We start from the raw sequence: 18268 nt of genomic DNA, 5'->3' as shown, positions 1-18268 counted from the left end.
ACCTCATAGTAATTGTTTGATTTCAAATCTAAACTTTTTGAGTTTGGACCCAAAGAAGAAAAAATGCTTCACTGTCCCATTACTTATGCAGGGCACTTTAGGTAACACCTAAGAATATGGTAGGTACATGTGATTATGTCAGTCCTCTAAATGTCAATGTATGTGTAGAGTTGAGTATTCTAAACACCTGGTTAGGGGACTATAAAATAAAGGGTTACCGAGACAATGTTGATGTTATTTTTTTTAAGGATGTCATAGGTACGCAGGAAGCGTTCCCAGAAATCTGAAGCCATGCCCCTCTACTTGGGTAGGGAAGTCAAGTTTCCCCATTGACCCTCACTGCAAATATCTTACCATTAGCCACTTTAGACATTCACTGTTGTTGTTATTTTTATGTTTTATCAACATTTTCATGGGTTTGGGATGTCATCACCACTATTCACCTGCATTATAGTTAAAAGATGACTGTATCCCAGTGGTAAACGCATTGAAAAACCCCATTGGAAACCGCACTTCTGTAACCCAGTAGAGGGGTGTGGCCACTGTGGAAGGTCACTCCGTGAGGATCTATGCATAATCAAATGTACATTACGATTTAAATTCTCATTCTAATGAATAGTTTTGCATTCTGTGCCATGCATAGACAGTCAACCAAATAAACAAATAATGCAATCCCTGTCATGTCTCAAGCATTTCTTGAGCAAACGGGTGCTTTATTTCGACATCGGAAATCCGGAAGTCTCATTAATATAAATAGCGTGGAACAGTCTGGGAACTGACCAATGGCAGGCATCAGTGCGCGTTACCTGCCATCAAGGAACGCCAACATCAAGAAACGCCCCGAATTGCGGTCTGCAATTACACCCTATTGATTTTTCCAAAGACCGCGGACGGAAATGGATGCTGAGTGAACCCTCTGGCTCCTCTTATCTCTGTGCCCCAACACTGATAGGGGCTCTCCCATATAATCATAGTTCATTTAGGGGGGGTGCGCCCTCTAGTGGTTATATCTATGTTATGGATCCAGGCGGAGGTTGCGTGTGTATGTTTTTTGGACGATCTGGCCTTAAAGGAGACGCAACTTCTACAGGCCTCGTCTAGGCCAAGGGAAAATTGAGGTTTGCTACAGCTTTAAGAAAGATAGAACATGGCTTTAGGATATTTAAAAACATAAACATTATATTCAACACGTAAGAAATATACATTATAGATATTTACAATTGTTTTCGGCTTGTGTGGGGTGGGATGGCTATACTTTCAGCGGGATATAGGGCCTTCTACTCACCAATTTATTTCTCTTAACTAGCTGTTTTTTCTAGATATATTTAAAGTTTCTTTAAATACACTGTGAAGGTAGTAAACAGGAATGGACCCAGCGAAAAGTAGCGTTTCGGGGGAAAAGGGTGAGCTCTTAGTAAGTAAGGCCGCAGCAAGATCCCCGACATCGCGTGCTGTACCCACCCCTGACAGAGTCTTGAGGGGTCGAGAGTTGGGACGCATAAAAGCCGAGGTAAACGCGCCGGACCCGAATGACTCTCTTTCCATTGTAGCGGGCTCCGAGCGATTTTTGCGGGACCGAGCCGCACGGAGATCTGTGACTGGGAAACGAGTAGACAGGCGCAGCGGGGTAAAACATCGGAATCAAGCATCCCTTACCACTGGGACAAATTGTCGTAGGAAACCTGAAAACCTCCGCAACAAAGCTACAGTATCCCGTTCAAAAGATACTAATGACAGCAACCAAGCGCTGGGGTGAGTTCACCAATAAGCACGTCCATTAGAGCGATGTTTTTGCACCTTACTATAACTCCAATATGTTTGCCCTGGCGTTAGATACTGGTGATGTAATTTTACACTACTAGCTGGCAATGCAATATTGCTGCCAGTTAGCAGGTGCAGTCTAGATGTTGCTCGAGACGTGTCGCTTACAATAAAGAGTGATTGCGCAAGTGAAGAAACTGTATGGTAGAAAATGATTGTCCCAATGAATGACAGTTCTCATGCTGTGCCAGGACAGGAGAGAGTTTGACAGTTCACCAAGCTAGCCCCTGTTGTGCTTTGGTGTAAGTCTATCAAATTGTTGCCTGAAGATGACACAACTTTTGAAGTCAGGCAAAAGACAACATCAAATACATTATGTGTGACATTGTGTTCTCACCCTCAGCCCTGAAGACAGGAAATCTTTATCCAATAAAGGTAACTATGAAGTCATACACTGATTATGCCATCATGAAAGAGCAGATGATTTTCCACGAAAATATGACAGGTTTTTTTTTAACCATATTTCATGTACTCTGCTCAGTGTCATCTAACATGGCCTCTCTTTCCACATCAGCAGCCCCTCACTCCTCCAGATCAAGGCGGTCACAGCCCCTACAGAGCCAACGTGGACCCTCAGCCAGAGTCTCCTGCTCTTCACCAGCACTGGTGTGCAAAAGTGAACCAGACACAGAGACTGCATGTGGTAAAGGAGACTCCTCATAAACCTATGCTATCGCTGAAATTCAGAGATGCATTTACACCAAGGGCTATGAGGTAGATGTGCTAACCACTCTATATGTTTTGCAGAAGTGGAGGGGGATGCATTGGAAGGCATTGGCAGAAGGTGTGTACTTGGTGTACTTTGTACATGAGTACCGTAGGACCATATCATTTTAGATATATCAATAAGCCATTTAGACTAGTTCTCCAGCAACTGACAAAGTCAGTATTTCTATCAAAAGTACATACATGGCTATGTTTGTGCATGGACATGGGTAATGTAGTCATAGGTTGTGCCTTTAGAAAATACTCTTGTGTTGACACTCTTGTGTTTATGTCAGTGATGAGGGTGAAGATGGGGATGTGCTACCTGATGAAGAGGACCCTCCTTTCAGAGATGACCCAAATGATCTTAACTATAAACCTGTTGCAAAAAGGTAACTTGTCAGAGTTAAATGCCTCTCCATAGTTGAGATAGATCTTGCCCCTGGTAACACATGAATGTAAATTAATATTGTTGCTGCATTATCTGTAACAAAGAAAAGGATTAACTTTTAGAAACTGCATTCGTCTTCTTCTCACCCTCTACAGGGAGCTTCAGAAACCACGGCAACACCCCCCAAAGAAGGAGTTAGAAAAAGCTAAGGAGGATGGGAAAGATATAAAGACAGAGAGAGCATCAGACATGGCTGTGAAGATGGAAAATGAGGTTGGGGAGGGATCAGAGCCTCCTAGAAAGTAAGTGATGGATGAATATGTATGGATCGATAGGTATTTGATGGAATGGAGGAACAATTGAAGAGTCTATAGAAAGCCATCACTAAGCTGTTTCCCTCTTGTAATAGAAGAGGTAGGCGGCGGAAAGATGACAAAACTCCTCGGCTACCAAAAAGAAGGTAGCTGTAACTGCTTATGACGTAACTGCCATCTCAACCGTCTGCTTTTTTACAAGCAATTTTTTACTGTGAAAACATGTCATTTATAATACAAGATTAATTTCCTATTCCTTTCCACCTGCACACAGGAAGAAGCCTCCAGTGCAGTATGTGCGTTGTGAGATGGAGGGCTGTGGCACTGTCTTAGCCCACCCACGATACCTACAGGTCTGTCATCATATCTGTAACCATCAACATCAACAACTGACAACATATTTTTTTTTTAATGTCTTAAATGCCATAATTTACACCCTTATTTATCTTTCTCAGCACCACATAAAGTACCAGCACTTGTTGAAAAAGAAGTATGTTTGTCCTCACCCTTCGTGCGGTCGCCTGTTTCGTCTTCAGAAGCAGCTGTTGCGTCATGCCAAGCACCACACAGGTAACTTAGCACAGACCTGGGTAATAGTTGGGGTGTATGAGTTTGGCAAATGCATGCAACTAATATCTTGGTTTTTTTTAACGACAACTGAGTTTTGGCAACCTGCAATAGCTATTGACTCAGTAGAGTGATTACACACATTTTGTCTTTTAATTCCTCTTTGTACTGTAATCCCCCTTATGTGTTTGTCATCTGTCTTTCAGATCAGAGGGACTATATCTGTGAATACTGTGCCCGTGCCTTTAAGAGCTCTCACAACCTAGCTGTGCACCGCATGATCCATACAGGAGAGAAGCCATTACAGTGAGTTTCCATCACACAGCCCTCAGCAGAGTTCAGCCACATTTCAATGATCAAAAAGTGGAGTGATGGAGGAGACAATGAATAGTTGGGGTGCAAAAACGACTATTACCGTGGGCCTTTTCAGCTAGCTTAGTCTTAACTCTGTCTCCCCCCTGTGGCAGGTGTGAAATCTGCGGTTTCACATGCCGGCAGAAGGCCTCCCTGAACTGGCACATGAAGAAGCATGATGCTGATGCTACCTACCAGTTTTCCTGCTCCATCTGTGGCAAGAAGTTTGAGAAGAAGGACAGTGTTGTGGCCCACAAGGCCAAGAGCCACCCTGAAGTGCTCATTGCGGAGGCCCTGGCGGCCAACGCAGGGACCTTCATCACCACCCCTGCCCCAGTCTTGGAGACTCTCCCTGGGGATGTGCCACCTGCCATGCCTCATGTCAGTCAGAACCAGGGCCTCATCCCCTTGCAGCAGGTGATGCTTACCCTCTCCCCAAAGAACCAGGTGGATTCCCCCCAGCCTCAGCTACTCCAGCTAGCCCCCCACCATGTTGTGCAGATGGGGCATCAGCCGGAGACCTCCACGCTGCTGCAGTTTAGTGCCACCCACCCCTACCTCTCAACAACCCACCCCCAGCTAATCCAGTTGACAGCCCACCCATCCATTACCACAGCCTCTGGGCCTCAGGCCAGTCTCCTGACCCTGAGCTCTATCGCTGCCCTGTCACCCTCCACTGTCACATCCCATCAGGCTGTGGAGTGGGTCAGGGAGTCTGGGGCGGGGACACAGGGGGGAGAGGAGGAGATGATGTGGGAGAGGGTGGTCGTGGAGAGGGAGAACGATGTGGGAGCAATGGTGTGGGAGGGAGAGGGGGAGCAGGAGAAAGCGGATGGAGGGACAGTATTATGGGAGAAAGAAGGAGAGAGGCACATGCTGTTGGGGAGCTCAGAGGGGCAGGTGACCCATGGGGATAGCCATGAGTTGATATAGGGAGATGAGAATGTGGAGGAGAGGAGGAGGAAGGAAAGAAAGAAAACTGGGGAAAATAAGTGGGTGAGAAATGGGTGGACGAAGGGAAAACTGACTTGAAGTGTCAAATTTACTAGGCTTATTTGAAGACTTAAAATATATATGAATAAGATAGCTAGTCTCTTCAGCAGAGTGAAATACAATACTCACTTAGATACATGTACAGTACTACTATATCAGGGAATATGATTTTCAAGTGATTGTTAATTTTTGTACACTGAACATTTAATACATACATGTATGTTTGGGCCTCTCACCGTGTGTGTGTGTGTGTGTGTGTGTGGCCGGTCGGCCTTGACCGAATGCTAATACTGCACCCTTTTTAGTAGGCGTTTTCAGTATGTAACATTAGAAGGTTTTGCAGTATGTGAAATGTACCGTAATTGAGTATGAATAAAATGCCAGAATGTCATATTAGATTTGCCATTCTATTATGCACCCCGGCCAGGGTGTAGGGGATGGGTGAAGCACGTAAACATAGGGGACACAGACAGTTACAAAGGAGTGAGAACAGGGAAAAACAATGACAAGGTGAACAGGGTAATGATGATTTATTGTACCAAGACTAAGGAGAGAAGGGGGGGGGAAATAAGGTAGTCCCTAAACTAAGACTAACCTATACTTAAGAATGCCGCTAGACACAGTCTAGCGTCAACACTATAAGCTAACCGAAAACACAACAGATGGCACCTGTCCCCAACTAACTAGTGTATATAGACAAGAGTAACCTACGTGCATAAATGTATAGCCATGGGCTGCTCTCACCTATACCACTTCTCTCCTGTAACCGGAATGCAAATACAATGGATGAATTATGAAGGAATAAGGTCTGAACAGAGAATTGTCACAATGAATTTACTCACAGTATGATGTTTCACAGTATGGATGAGGTGTAGTATGTTGAAATGTGTCTCTTACTGCATACATTTTACTAAACAGTATGCTCTAAATAGTATGTAGTAGATACTTTTAGCAAACAGTAGGCAGTGTGAGCTTTTTGGTCAGAGAGAGAATATACTTATGTTTATATTGACATTTTCACACCCATTTCCTCAACCTTTTTATATACATATGTCATTTAGCTGACGCTTTTATCCAAAACAACTTACATTGCAGTGAGTGCATACATTTTTCAGTATATGTGGGCCCCAGCGGGAATTGAACCCACCACCTAAGCATTGTTAGCACCATGCTCTCTCAACTGAGCCACAGAGGACCAGTTACTTGTGTTACTATCTCCATTCTTCTATCTCTTTCTCTTTCTCTCTCACACGCACACACACACACACTCACTCTCTCACAGTCAATGGTATTAAAACAGTGTTACTTGAACATAAGTTAAAATATTGTTTTATTTATTGCATACTTGTTTCCTGCTATATTGGCCCTGGAAAGTGTATCTGTTCTTATCAGTTTAATATCTGATATGTCCCCTACCCGGGGACTATATATTAAATTGATTTTTGCAACAGGGAGATGGAATAGGGCCTTGCTCCGTCCACTCCATGCATCGACCTGGTATTGCAGTACGTCCAGGGAATGGTGCACGTGGGGCAGCAGGTAGCCTCAGAGGTAGGTTGCTGGTTCGTCCCCCACCCCAGGAGGGAGCCGGATGTGAGCTGGTGACTGGAAGGTTGCTGGCATCATATCTAAGGTGCCTACCACTGCAAGGCACTTAACCCCTAACTGCTCCAGGGGTGCTAAATATGGCTGACCCTGTGCCCAGAGCTCTGTTCTCCCTTGGGGGGGTGCAAAAACTACCACATTCCGAGAATTGATTGTATGGCAAATAAACAGTAAAAAAAAAAAAAAAGCCTTGTGTTGATTTTTTAAACACTGCAATGCTGCTCAGGAAATATATCCTGGTATGCACAGTATGTGCTTTGTTGTACCTATGGTGCCACCTTGTGATAGAACCCTTATGTATGGAAAGGAGGATCTGTTAGCTACATGGACCATGTTTCCCCTGAGCACTGGTCTAGGATCAGCTATTGTTTTGATTCCCACCTCATTAGGGGCCGGTTTCCTAGACATGGATTAAGACTAATCCTATTAGACTAAAAAGCATCCCATTGAAATTTTTATTTAGTCCAGGATTAGCTTAATCTTTGTCCGGGAAACCACCCCTAGGATTTTAATCACAGAATTGACACCGGACCAACAATCGGGTAAATTCAACCGATATGGAGGGGAGTAGGAGACTAGATGTCAACTGACTTCATTTTCTTAATTATATGTTCATTGAAGTTTTATAGACAAACATCAGACAACTCATGTGGAAGTGTGTTTGTGTGTGTGTGTGTGTGTGTGTGTGTGTGTGAGAGAGCGAGAGAGAATTGTTTTCTGAGACAATAATTGCTGTTACAGGACTATATATCTGCTTACAGAGTAGAACAATAATAAACAAAATATCATTAAATATGAATGTGATTCTTCTTTTTTTAACCATCATTATCAACATATAGCCTAAGGTATAATCTCCCACGTTATATTTTCAAATTAAATTAATCAAAGAAAGTTGCCCATATCTTATTATTTTTTGTTGTTGTAGGATTTAGATTTTTTTTAAATATACCAACAAGGAGGGATAGTGACGTTTTAAAATGTCTGTGCATCCCTGAAAAACGCCCCTCTTGCTTGCGGAACCAATTAAATTTCATTCCACCGTGCGTTGCGTGCATGCCAACATCGAAATAAACATTGTATCAATGAAATGGACCACTGGCGCAATCTAAAACTGTCAACATATTGAGGTCGGTCGCATTAGCTAATATTTTTCGAGTTCCTTTCTATCGTTGTGCCTCAGTTTTGGTAGTGAATGAAATATTCCGTCTGTTTTTGTCCCGTTAACTCACCGCAAAGCACCTCGAGCGCAAATGGCCGGTCAGGAGCAAATAGAGATCGACACGCTAGACATGCCTGCGCCGGGGCGGTCGCGAACGGGGAGGGCAGTTGCTTTGGCCCAGCTACTGCACCAGGACTGCACTCATCTTCTGGACCTTTATGTGAGTTGAAGATATTGCTTAAAATATTACAGACTGAAATAAGTTAAGTGCTCGTGGTAGTATGTGTCATATTACAATTTCTTGGTATAGTGGTATGGCTTCTGCAGTGCCTAATTGAATCAACCATCCTCCCTCATGTCCTCAGACTCCCCAAGTCAATCCGTTAAACTGTGTACCATGTGGACCTTTCCTAATGTATTGAGTGTATTCAATACATTTTTTTAGCAGTTTGGCAGCTGCTTGGTCTCTTTGGAAAAAAAGTAAAATTTCCTATACATCTGTAGAGATAACCAATGTTATATTGATTTAAGAGTTCGGTAGAATAATTGCATAGTTAGTTGAGGAGCGGAATGGATCATGTAAAGCCTATGCCTGTGTCATAGTCAATTAATTTATATATCTTGATGGTACACACTTTATATATCAATGGATGGCATAACTCATCAGTACTTCTTGCCCTTTTTACATTCCATTTTTTTGTGTGTTTTGAGTGTGCTTAGTTGTTCTGTCTTAACCCCCCCCCCCCTCCCCCGGCCCACCCTACCCTCTCTCCTCTCCTTTTCTTCCCCCTATCATGCTAGAGGGAGAGGGAGAGCTTGTTGTCAGACCACACCCCAGCGGGGGACCGCATTGTGTCCCTCTCTCTGTCTTCTCCAGAACTCAGCTCAGATGAGCAGGTCCAGCTCTTACACACGGCCCTGCGCCAGTGTCTGGGTCTGCTGGAGTGTCTCATCCTACGAGAGGAGGAGGAGATGGGCGAGGGAGAGGGCGAGTATGAGACAGTGAGGAAGCACGTCCGAGATAGGCTGGGACATCTTCTTCACAGTACCAAGGTCCTCCTGGAGACTGAGGAGGGAACTGTTGAAGTCACTCCAGACCATCAGTGCAATGAGGTACATAGAGAATGATTAACTGTACACTACTTATCATACTGGACCTTCTTTTAGAAGGTCGTAAACAATATGCAGAAGTATCTAGTTTAGGCAGCTACGCCTGTTGCCTGTTGATGAGCATTATTGCATGTTTCTCTTCTTCCTATTCTTATTGTGCATTTATTTCTTACTTTACTTTACTTTCTCTTAGAGTAAAAAAAAAAAAAAAAGAGTCCTGACATGTAAAGAACCACCAACTTGTCTCTTTTTTTTTCTTTTAGGACGTTGATGGTGTTGTTGGCACATTTGGGGCCAAAATGTGGACCTATCGTGTACTGCTAGAGCTTCTCCATTGGGCTGACTCTGCCTCGCAGACTCTTCATGTTCTGCACACTGAGAAGGAAGGGACACAAGAAATCTAGATCCCTGATGCGTTCCAACAGTTCTGAACTGTCACAAACCCTAAGAACAGTCAGCTTTAATAGCCGATGGATTATAAATTAAAATCATAAGTATTATTAGACATACTCCTTGAATGCTGGAAGGTTTTTAAAAAGTATTTGCTTTACATAAGTCACAACTAAGTCCCTTTTAAGAAATTCACCGAATTACTTTCATCAGGCCTCAGTAATCCCCGTTGCTGCAGCATTCCTTTGGCAGATAAAAGGTTGCAGAAATGTTTGTGAGTGCCAATCTTGGCATGCTTAGTTCTTTGAGTTTTTTCTATAGTCTATTTATTTGAGTTAAACTACTTGTTGATGACAATTTATACAATTCTTCTGACATTTGTTTGAATTACAATTGAAAGAAGGGGCTTAGTTGAAACATTGTAACTGTAATTGTTAAAACTGTGCTGTTACTAACACTACACACTAACCGCTAGAATGTAGCCAAAAATGACGTGACTGATAAACTGTGACAGTGCAAATGCAGCTGAACCTGCAGCCATATTGACTGATTAACATAGCTTGTGGTGCACGTTATATTGCACCACATAATCATTTACCATATAAGCAAAGTAATTCCAAAAAAACATGAGGATATGTTTCATGTTTTCATGTAACTGACAACTGACATTGTCATTGTTCTTATCATGTTATTTTGGTAAGGCAGGTTTAAAAACTGTGATGAGTCACTTATTTCTGCATGTTGTTGTTTTGTCCATGTGGCTATTCACTTACAGTAATTGTGTATTCTAGATACTTGAAAATGCTGCTAAATAGTTTTAACATGTTGACTGTTATACATTTTAACTAATATTGCACAGTAGCAAACTGAATGTGTCTGTAGCCGAAACTCACACCTGCACCCAGCTCCCTAACAGTTGAATGTCTAGCACAGCAACCAAACACTGACTGAATATTCTGACATAAGCTATTCTGTAAACAGTTCTGTGTTTTATTGTATGTTTCTTATTTTGTTGTCATTGTGAGTTTTTATATTATGTCAATCATTATCCCTATGTGTAAATTATTTTTGATTTGCACTAAAGATGAACTGAAGTGTATCCACACACAGTATTGAGTTTCTGTGGTTATTATTCATATTTAGTGACTTTCTTACATCATTTTTTATTTATCATTAAACTTAAGGTATAAAGGACTACTGCAAAGCCTTTTTCAAAATCTCTGATTGAAAGCCTAGTTCATTTCTATTCCACGAATACGGTAAGGATGGGGTGGGAGTGGGAGAAGTGATTTCTATCTGCCTCTCTGTCATCTGAATATAGACATAGCACATCATAAGACTATGTATCTTCTGCCAATTATGGCCGTAAGTAATGCAGTTCTTGGTTTTAGTGTCGCCCTCATGAAGGCGACCAATATCAATTTATACATGACATCCCTCTGTTTTACATGTACAGTACAGTACCCCCATTTTACCATATCTTAACCCAAGCACACCACCCGGACATGCGCTTTGAGCAATCTACCGGAGCGCGAGGTAGGGAAGCAGTCCTAATGGCGGAAAACGTACGGTCGCCTTTTGACTACCGGGAGCCACCGACCCTCGATAGCGACGGAGATGGGAGCAAGCCGCCGCCGCCCCGGGGGTGAGAAAAATCGCTTCCCATGGGGATACACTTCTGTTATGTATTATTTGCTGCTAGGCTGTTTAGAAGTCAGTGAAATGCATGCAGCTGTTTTGACTGAGCGTGCGTGTTTGTTTAGTTTCCTAGCTAGCATAAATTCGCCTCTGATTTAATGTGAGGGCTAAATGGTATTCTATGCTTTTGAAGCTGGTTTCGTATTTTTTGCAAGCTCGCACAATGTATCACTCTCGTGTCTTAGCGTAAACGGTGATTAGCAGTAGGCTCGATCTTTTTGTGTGGAAGAAAGCCAGCTCGGAGTGCGCTGTCTGTTATTTAATTAGCTAGCTAGCTAGCCATCTCTTAGCTTAGCTGGCAAGCTGCTACTGTATACTACTAACTGCAGAAATCACTGACATGGCATGGTTGCTTGTTTCATGCCTGGCTAGCTAGGTAGTTAAATGCAGCCTATATTGTCTTCAATATAATTTGTGGACATCAACGAAGTGTCTTTGCTTAGCTACTTAGTAGCCAGATGTTTTGTGGATGTGTTTGAAACCAACTCAGACGTTCATGAGAAATTTTAAAAAGCACACCCACTAAATCAGTGTTGATAAGTTGTGATGAAATTGTCCACTGTCAGACAAAATGAGAGACACTAAGGTGTGTGTGTGTGTGTGTTAGGTGGGGGGTGGCCTGAGTTATTTAAAGGGGAAAAGGGTGGGGTCAATTTCAATAACTTGGTGATTAATTGACATTTGATGTCACACATGTGGAGGGAAACTGTATGTCAGTTTACAGTCTCCAAAGCCATAGTTAAAGCAAAGATACCTTTATTCAATGTCACATCAATTTATTTCACATGAATTGTGCAATTATCTTTTTATTTTTTTTACATTTGATGTCAGATTATTTTGGCACATCGATTTGTCTCGATTCAATTATGCACATCAAAATTCAACTCAAATGTCACCACTCTACTAAGTAAATAAGATTACAGATGATCATTTAACAGATTTTGAACCTAAAATTGGAACAAAAAGAGTATCAGTGAGCATAAATTACATTGTCTTCATTAGTACAGAAAAGGCTTCTAGAATGATAATTAAGTGGCAGGTCAAGTTATGATATGCCTCTTGTCATGTGGAACAGAATTCTGTGCATGTCTGTTCTATGCAGCCCATTTTGTCTGCAATGCTCTAAACGCTTAATTTGACTGAATAAACGCCTGGTTTTGTAGGCGTGTGTGTGGGAGAAAAAGGAAAGGCACGCCTGTGAAGGTGTGTGACCGGGCTTACGTGACCGAGGATGAGGAGGAGGAGAGTCTGTCAGAACATAGCTACAGTCCTGGTAATATCACACACACACTCACACGCGCACACAGACACACACTCTAGTTTATATCCTTACGATCTATCTCTATCTGCTTAATGCACATCCTAGTAGCACACTATAGCATTGTCCTTTCTTCATTGATCTCTTTCATTTATTAGGCCTGTATTACTTTGGTATTATTCAGACTTATTTACATTTCCTTTTTTGTGATTGTTATATTTCTATAGCCATCATTCCATGGTCTTCTCACCACCAAAATACCTCTTTTTATGCATTGTATTGTAGGCTATACATTATGTTGATTCAGTGCTGATTCTTACTTGTATTCCCTCCTAGGTGATGGCCAGTACCCAGAGGGAGCAGAGGACAGACTGCCTCCACCTGGCAGCCCCTACTATCTCGCTGACCCTTCCCAACTCTGGTGAGAAAGTAGGACTACTGAATTAGATGTAACTTATTAAATATGTGTAGCTGCTCAGACAGCAAGGCCAAGGTTGGTGAACACTGATCTATTGGACAGTATGGATGGATGAATGATGTAGCATTACTCTGTCTGTGGTTCAGTGTGTCAGAGTTAGGTGAGGAGGGAGCGAGCGGTGTCCGAGGTCCGGTCCTCTTCCACCCCCCACCCAACTGCAGGATCCGAGAGGTGCACTGTGGGAGTCAGGTGCGGCTCGTCGTCATAGCGATCCGCGACATCGCCAAAGGGGAGGAGATCACGGTGGACTACAGTCTGACAGACTGGGGAGAGAACGCCATGGTGATTATTATGCACTTGAATTATAAAACCACCAGTTTTATTTTAACCTGTCGTGCATCTCAGTTGTGTTAAATCGTTGTAAATTTTTTTCATCTTTCCTAACTCGAAAACACAGGCTAAGGCAAAGCAAGAAATTTGGAGTATGACTATCTGAAATTAGAAATCACCTGTCCAGTGCAGATATAGAAAATTAGACAAGGAGAGCAATCAACTCCAGACTATTGAAGCATCCTTTGTATTTTAGGCTACCCAATAAAGATGCAGTTGCACATACATTAAGCATGGTGTGTTATAAGAGGATGCAACGTGTGATTGGCACCAACTCGGACAAAAACGGGCATTGTTATTAAGTTATGGGTGTTTTTAGTTGTATGACCGACGGTGTTAAATGTCTGTTTGTTGTTATGTCCAAATTAAATGTTCTAAAAAGCCCAATATTAATTATATTGGCATCCTCTGAGTCCAATGAAATGTTCCTCTGACATGTAATTTTTTTGAGTCCATATTTAAGCCTTTTGGTTGTGTCATGAATATCCTAGGGTTTCCATAGCTCTGTGTCTCCAAGAGGGTTTGACTGCAGCTTTAACCCAGACAATAACATTAAGAAGGTAATGAAAACTGTCCTGACCTACCTCAAGTTCTTTCTATCAGTCTGTTACTGAGGATGTTTACAAAGATTCTCTGTCTTATTTTGAATGTGTCGTAAAGGAGGAAGAAGCTGGCCCCCATCCTCTGTCTCTCTCCGTTTCGGACTACCTCACACCCTCTTGGTCCCTCTCTCCCTCCTCTTCCCCGCTTACCCACTCCGAGCCCAGCGACACCGACCGAGAAGAGGACGAGGAGGAGGAAGATGACGACGATGATGATGAAGATGAAGAAGAGGAGATGGAGGAGATTAGGGGCCGCATGCTTCGCCGCCGCAAGAAACGCAAAATAGCAGCCACCGTCACTTCTAAGAAGAAGACCTCTGCCACTCCCAGGGGCCCTGGGCGCCCTTGCTCATCCTTTTCCCGCCCGGCCACCACCCCGCCCCCCACTCGGCCCCAGTCCCAGACCCCAGCGACCACCTTAGCACCCCCCACCACCAACATAAACAACAACATCAACATAAACATCGGCAGCTCTAGTGGGGCATCAGTGAGCCGGCGACAGCACTGCCCGTACTGCGGCCGCCACTACCGCTCACTTGCCCGCCACCTGGAGAAACACCATGCCAATCAACCAGAAGTTAGGGCGGCCATGGAGCTAGCCCAACTCCACACACACTCCTCTTCCTCCTCCTCTCATCCTCACCCCTCCTCTTCTACCTCTTCCACTCACGGCCACTCCTTTGCCTCTCCCCAGCCCTCGTCTTCCTCCACCACCCCCGCCCCTCCACCTCTCTTTTCCAGGGAAAGAGAGAGAGACTCACCTGCTACTCGTAGCAGCTCAGGGGCGGTTTCCTTCTCACTTTCGCTCTCCCCGCCCTCCACTACTCAGTCTGCCCCTCTCAAGAAAGGCCCAAGTCTATCAGTGCCGACAGCCAAACGAGGGTCCACCCCCGCACCACCACAGGTGAAAAGCCCACCTCCGCCGACCCCACCCCCGCCGACCCCACCCAGGAGGGGCCGTAGGATGAAGAAAGAGAAGGAAGAGCAGCAGAAAGCAGAGGAATGCGCCAGGAGTAAAGAAGAGATAGATCCCCCACCGACCCCTGAGCCAGAGGAAGAACCGGATGAGGAGCTGGAGCTGAGTGGAGAAAGAGAAGAGGAGAGTCCTGAGGAAAAAAATGGAGAGATGACTAGGTATGTAAGATGGTTCTGCCACACTTGAATTGGAAATGACATGAAATGTGAAATTGAATGAGATATTGCTTGACAAATTGCTTGAGAAATGTCTGAATATTACTAGTGTAGTGATTCACATTCAATATTCCAGGTATTTGGTAGGAGGTTGAAATCATGAAGTTGAAATACTCACTTTTAAGTGTTCTATATTTGTAACTGTATCCATCTCTCTATAGCTCCCACAGGCACCACATGCCCCCGCTTCTCTCCTCTCTCTCCTGCCTGGTTCTCTACCTCCGCCGGCAGCAGCATTCCTCCTTCCTGTCTCTGTCTCGTTCCCCTCATTCAGCCGAGGCCTGGCGTCTCCTCTGCCACTCCAGCCTGGCACTGCTCATCCTCTACAACCGCCATCGCGAGTGTGAGGTGGCCAAGCTCACCACCCAGGACTACCGCAACCGGACCACCCCCCAGGTCTCCACCTCCACCCAGGCTAACTCGGCTTCTAATCCCCCCTCAGGCCTGGAGGCCCTCCTCTCCCCCTTCGAGCGCCAGGTCCTCTCCCACCTGCCGCGGGCGGGTGTCCTGGGCAAGAGGGGCCGCGTCCAGCCCCTTATCCTGCCTCCGCACTGCGAGCCCTGCCTGGAGCTGCTCCTCCAGACCTGCCCCAACGTGGGTGTGGACCCCAACAGCCCCTATGTCTTCTCCCGGCCATACCACTCGCCTGCCACCCCACTCAGGGGCACTGACCTTCTCCGCAACCTGGCGCGGGCAAGTGGAGCCAAGAACCCTGGGGCGCTGACCCAGACACGGGCGAGGCGTCAGGTGGCCATCCTCACCCAGCTACTGCTGCTGGAAGAGGGAGAAGGTCAGGGGCCGCCAGGGGGCGCAGCCGCCCAGCGCCTGGAGGACTTCCTGCAGCGGGAGTACCATGTGACGCAGAGCTGTTCCACGATAGGCGGGGACCCGGCGCTGATGGGCCGTGTGGGCAGGGTGGTGCTTTACGGAGAGAGAGAAGGGGTGCTGTTCCGGGGGATGAGCCTGCAGCACATCTGTCTGGAGCTGGATGGTGAGGAGACACTACTGGGGACTGTCTGGGTTCTGTCATGACAAAGCTACTAGGATTGCAAAGCTCATTGCTAGTCCTTTTGTTTTCACCGTCCTCTGGTAAACAACAGTTGCAGACTTGACTCTGGTGCAAACATTTAGATAACCCTTAGAGTGAGGGGAGAGTAAGATCTCTTTGATAATTTGTCTCTTGAATTGCATTCCAGTGTGGTCTAAGGAACTTTTTGAAAGTTAGTAATAATGAAATTGCATTCATAGAGCTTTTCACTCAATTTCAAAGCACTATACATTCTATAGGGCAGGTGATAGTGAATGAATAGGAACATCACACAGCACAGGAAAACATTTTGTGCGTTTGCAATATTCACATTGACGTTGATGCTTTTTCTCTGTTCTATGTCTGCCACACAGTGATGTCAGGTAACTCAGCAGACTCCTTCTCAGACGACTCTGAGGGGGAGGCAGAAAAGGAGCCTAAGGAGAAGGTAGAGGTGGTGAAAAAGAGGGGACCAGGTCGACCCCCTCGGAAGAAGAAGGGACCCCCTCCCTCATCTGTTAACCCATCACTACCTGGTGCCCACAAGAGGAGGAGCATCCAGCCCAAATCTGGTACTTTTGGACAGTTTAGACATATACATATAATGTATACATATACACTCACCGAGCACTTTATTGGGCACACTATACTAATACTGGGTAGGGTCTCCCTTTGCTCTCAAAACTTCCTAAATTCTTCGTGGCATTGATCTCACAAGATGTTGGAAACATTCCTTTGAGGTTCTGGTCCATGATGACATGATTGCATCACGCAATTCCTGCAGATTTTTCAGGTGCACTTTCAAGCTGTGAATCTCCCATTCTACCACATCAAAGGTGTTCTATTGGATTCAGATCCGGTGACTGGGAAGGCCACTGAAGAATACTGAACTTATTGTCATGTTCATGAAACCAGTTTGAGACGACTTTTGCTTTGTGACATGGTGCATTATCATGCTGGAAGTAGCCATTAGAAGATGGGTAAATTGTGGCCATGATGGTCAGCAACAAATAGGCTGTGGCATTCAAGCGATGATTGATTGGTATAAACGGGCCCAAAGTGTGCCAAGAAAACATTCCCCACACCATTACACCACCTCCACCATGAACAGGTGTTTCATAATACAGTGCTCGGTGAGTGTACGTATACATTATATTATATTTTGACCTGCATTTCTGGTTATGTAGGCATACTTTAATATGATGTGTTAGGCTGAGATAATTGTAATAATAAGTATTGACAGTATTTTCCCCATAAATGAGTATGATGTTTCTGTATACAGTCAGTGTTTCAACACCAGTCATATTCGTTCTCCCTTCATGGTGTATTTGTGCATGTTCGTACATCCCTTCATCCCTCTATGCTTGTGATCCTGTTCTCAGGGAAGCGCGGGGTGCTGAAGCGGCCCTGGACGGAGGCAGAGCGCGTGGCTGTGGAGACGCACCTGAAGAGGAACATTGTGGAGCTGCGTGTGCCGGCCAAAGCAGACTGTGAGCGCTGCCTGCAACTCTGCCCCCTGCTGGTCAGCAACCAGCGTGACTGGAGAGCCATCAAATTCTACTGCCACAACCGCATCCAGCTGCTGAAGAAGCAGGGCAGGAGGGAGAGTGCAGGACAGGGGGCCGGGGCAGCACTCTGCTAGTGGGCAGATACAGAGAGTGCAGAGATGGGAGAGGACAACTGATATCATATTCACCCATCCAACTACCACAGTCTGAAGTTTCTGATTCCTGGTCATAGAAGGTTGTACTCTAGTTTGGTTTTTTTAATCCAAACTGACCTGACTTTTTAAAGGACCTCATTCTTAAAATACAAATGCAGTACTTGGGACTACTAGGCATGCAGTATCAGTCCTAACCCTGTAGCCCAGTAATATGGGATTAGTGGAATCAAACAGTGAACTGAGAACCGAGGTGGGATGTTTGCAATTGAGAAACCCTCGTCTTAAGACTGTGAGGGTGACACCTGCAAGTGACTGGACATGACAGAGAGAACCGGGTGAGTGAGTTCACAGGAAGTATGGGTGTTGGCAGTCTTGGCATCCATTTCCGCTGAAGACCAAACATGAATGTGCTGTCTGTATAAAGATGGAGAAGAAACTGATGGTTCTGACCCTAAAGATTCCCTAGAATTAGCCTACATGTCATATGGACTGGAACACCTATGAACTGTAAAGTTTCTGTGTTTGATATTGAGTTGACTGACTGGTGTGTATCCCATTGCTGTCATGGCTGACTGTATTCAACTGTATTGATCAAAGTATTGGACCATGATG

At 44.7% G+C, this 18268-nt stretch overlaps 3 protein-coding genes across 6 annotated transcripts; all 3 read left to right on the top strand.

Annotated features, from left to right (window-relative positions):
* The first annotated feature begins 1056 nt into the window (after nucleotides 1–1056).
* LOC310804175 (uncharacterized protein) lies at nucleotides 1057–5559 on the top strand. 3 transcript variants are annotated; one of them, XM_083669294.1, is made up of 11 exons: nucleotides 1057–1752; nucleotides 2165–2196; nucleotides 2339–2464; nucleotides 2569–2605; nucleotides 2823–2918; nucleotides 3073–3219; nucleotides 3327–3377; nucleotides 3506–3584; nucleotides 3687–3801; nucleotides 4005–4104; nucleotides 4266–5559. In XM_083669294.1, the coding sequence occupies exons 1-11, from the start codon at nucleotides 1367–1369 to the stop codon at nucleotides 5083–5085; spliced, it is 1989 nt and encodes a 662-aa protein (XP_083525420.1). In that variant the 5' UTR covers nucleotides 1057–1366; the 3' UTR covers nucleotides 5086–5559. The 3 variants fall into 3 exon arrangements, with proteins under 3 accessions (XP_083525420.1, XP_083525419.1, XP_083525421.1); XM_083669293.1 differs by having other exon boundaries at nucleotides 2336–2464; XM_083669295.1 differs by lacking the exon at nucleotides 3327–3377 and having other exon boundaries at nucleotides 2336–2464.
* Nucleotides 5560–7883: 2324 nt separating this feature from the next.
* LOC310810049 (uncharacterized protein) lies at nucleotides 7884–10512 on the top strand. The gene is made up of 3 exons (XM_083677645.1): nucleotides 7884–8129; nucleotides 8711–9022; nucleotides 9283–10512. The coding sequence occupies exons 1-3, from the start codon at nucleotides 8001–8003 to the stop codon at nucleotides 9421–9423; spliced, it is 582 nt and encodes a 193-aa protein (XP_083533771.1). The 5' UTR covers nucleotides 7884–8000; the 3' UTR covers nucleotides 9424–10512.
* Nucleotides 10513–10948: 436 nt separating this feature from the next.
* On the top strand, nucleotides 10949–17635 carry LOC310808542 (uncharacterized protein; the record flags this gene model as incomplete). 2 transcript variants are annotated; one of them, XM_083675500.1, is made up of 9 exons in its annotated part: nucleotides 10949–11054; nucleotides 12271–12380; nucleotides 12702–12786; nucleotides 12930–13125; nucleotides 13665–13733; nucleotides 13834–14909; nucleotides 15128–15957; nucleotides 16368–16565; nucleotides 17376–17635. In XM_083675500.1, exons 1-9 carry the CDS (start codon nucleotides 10963–10965, stop codon nucleotides 17633–17635), a joined length of 2916 nt encoding a protein of 971 aa, XP_083531626.1. In that variant the 5' UTR covers nucleotides 10949–10962. The 2 variants fall into 2 exon arrangements, with proteins under 2 accessions (XP_083531626.1, XP_083531627.1); XM_083675501.1 differs by lacking the exon at nucleotides 13665–13733.
* Nucleotides 17636–18268: the final 633 nt, after the last annotated feature.

The sequence above is a fragment of the Argentina silus genome, assembly GCF_951799395.1.
Source record: "Argentina silus genome assembly, chromosome: 1".
Lineage (NCBI taxonomy): Eukaryota > Metazoa > Chordata > Actinopteri > Argentiniformes > Argentinidae > Argentina > Argentina silus.
This window is presented reverse-complemented; position numbering and strand designations above follow the sequence as displayed.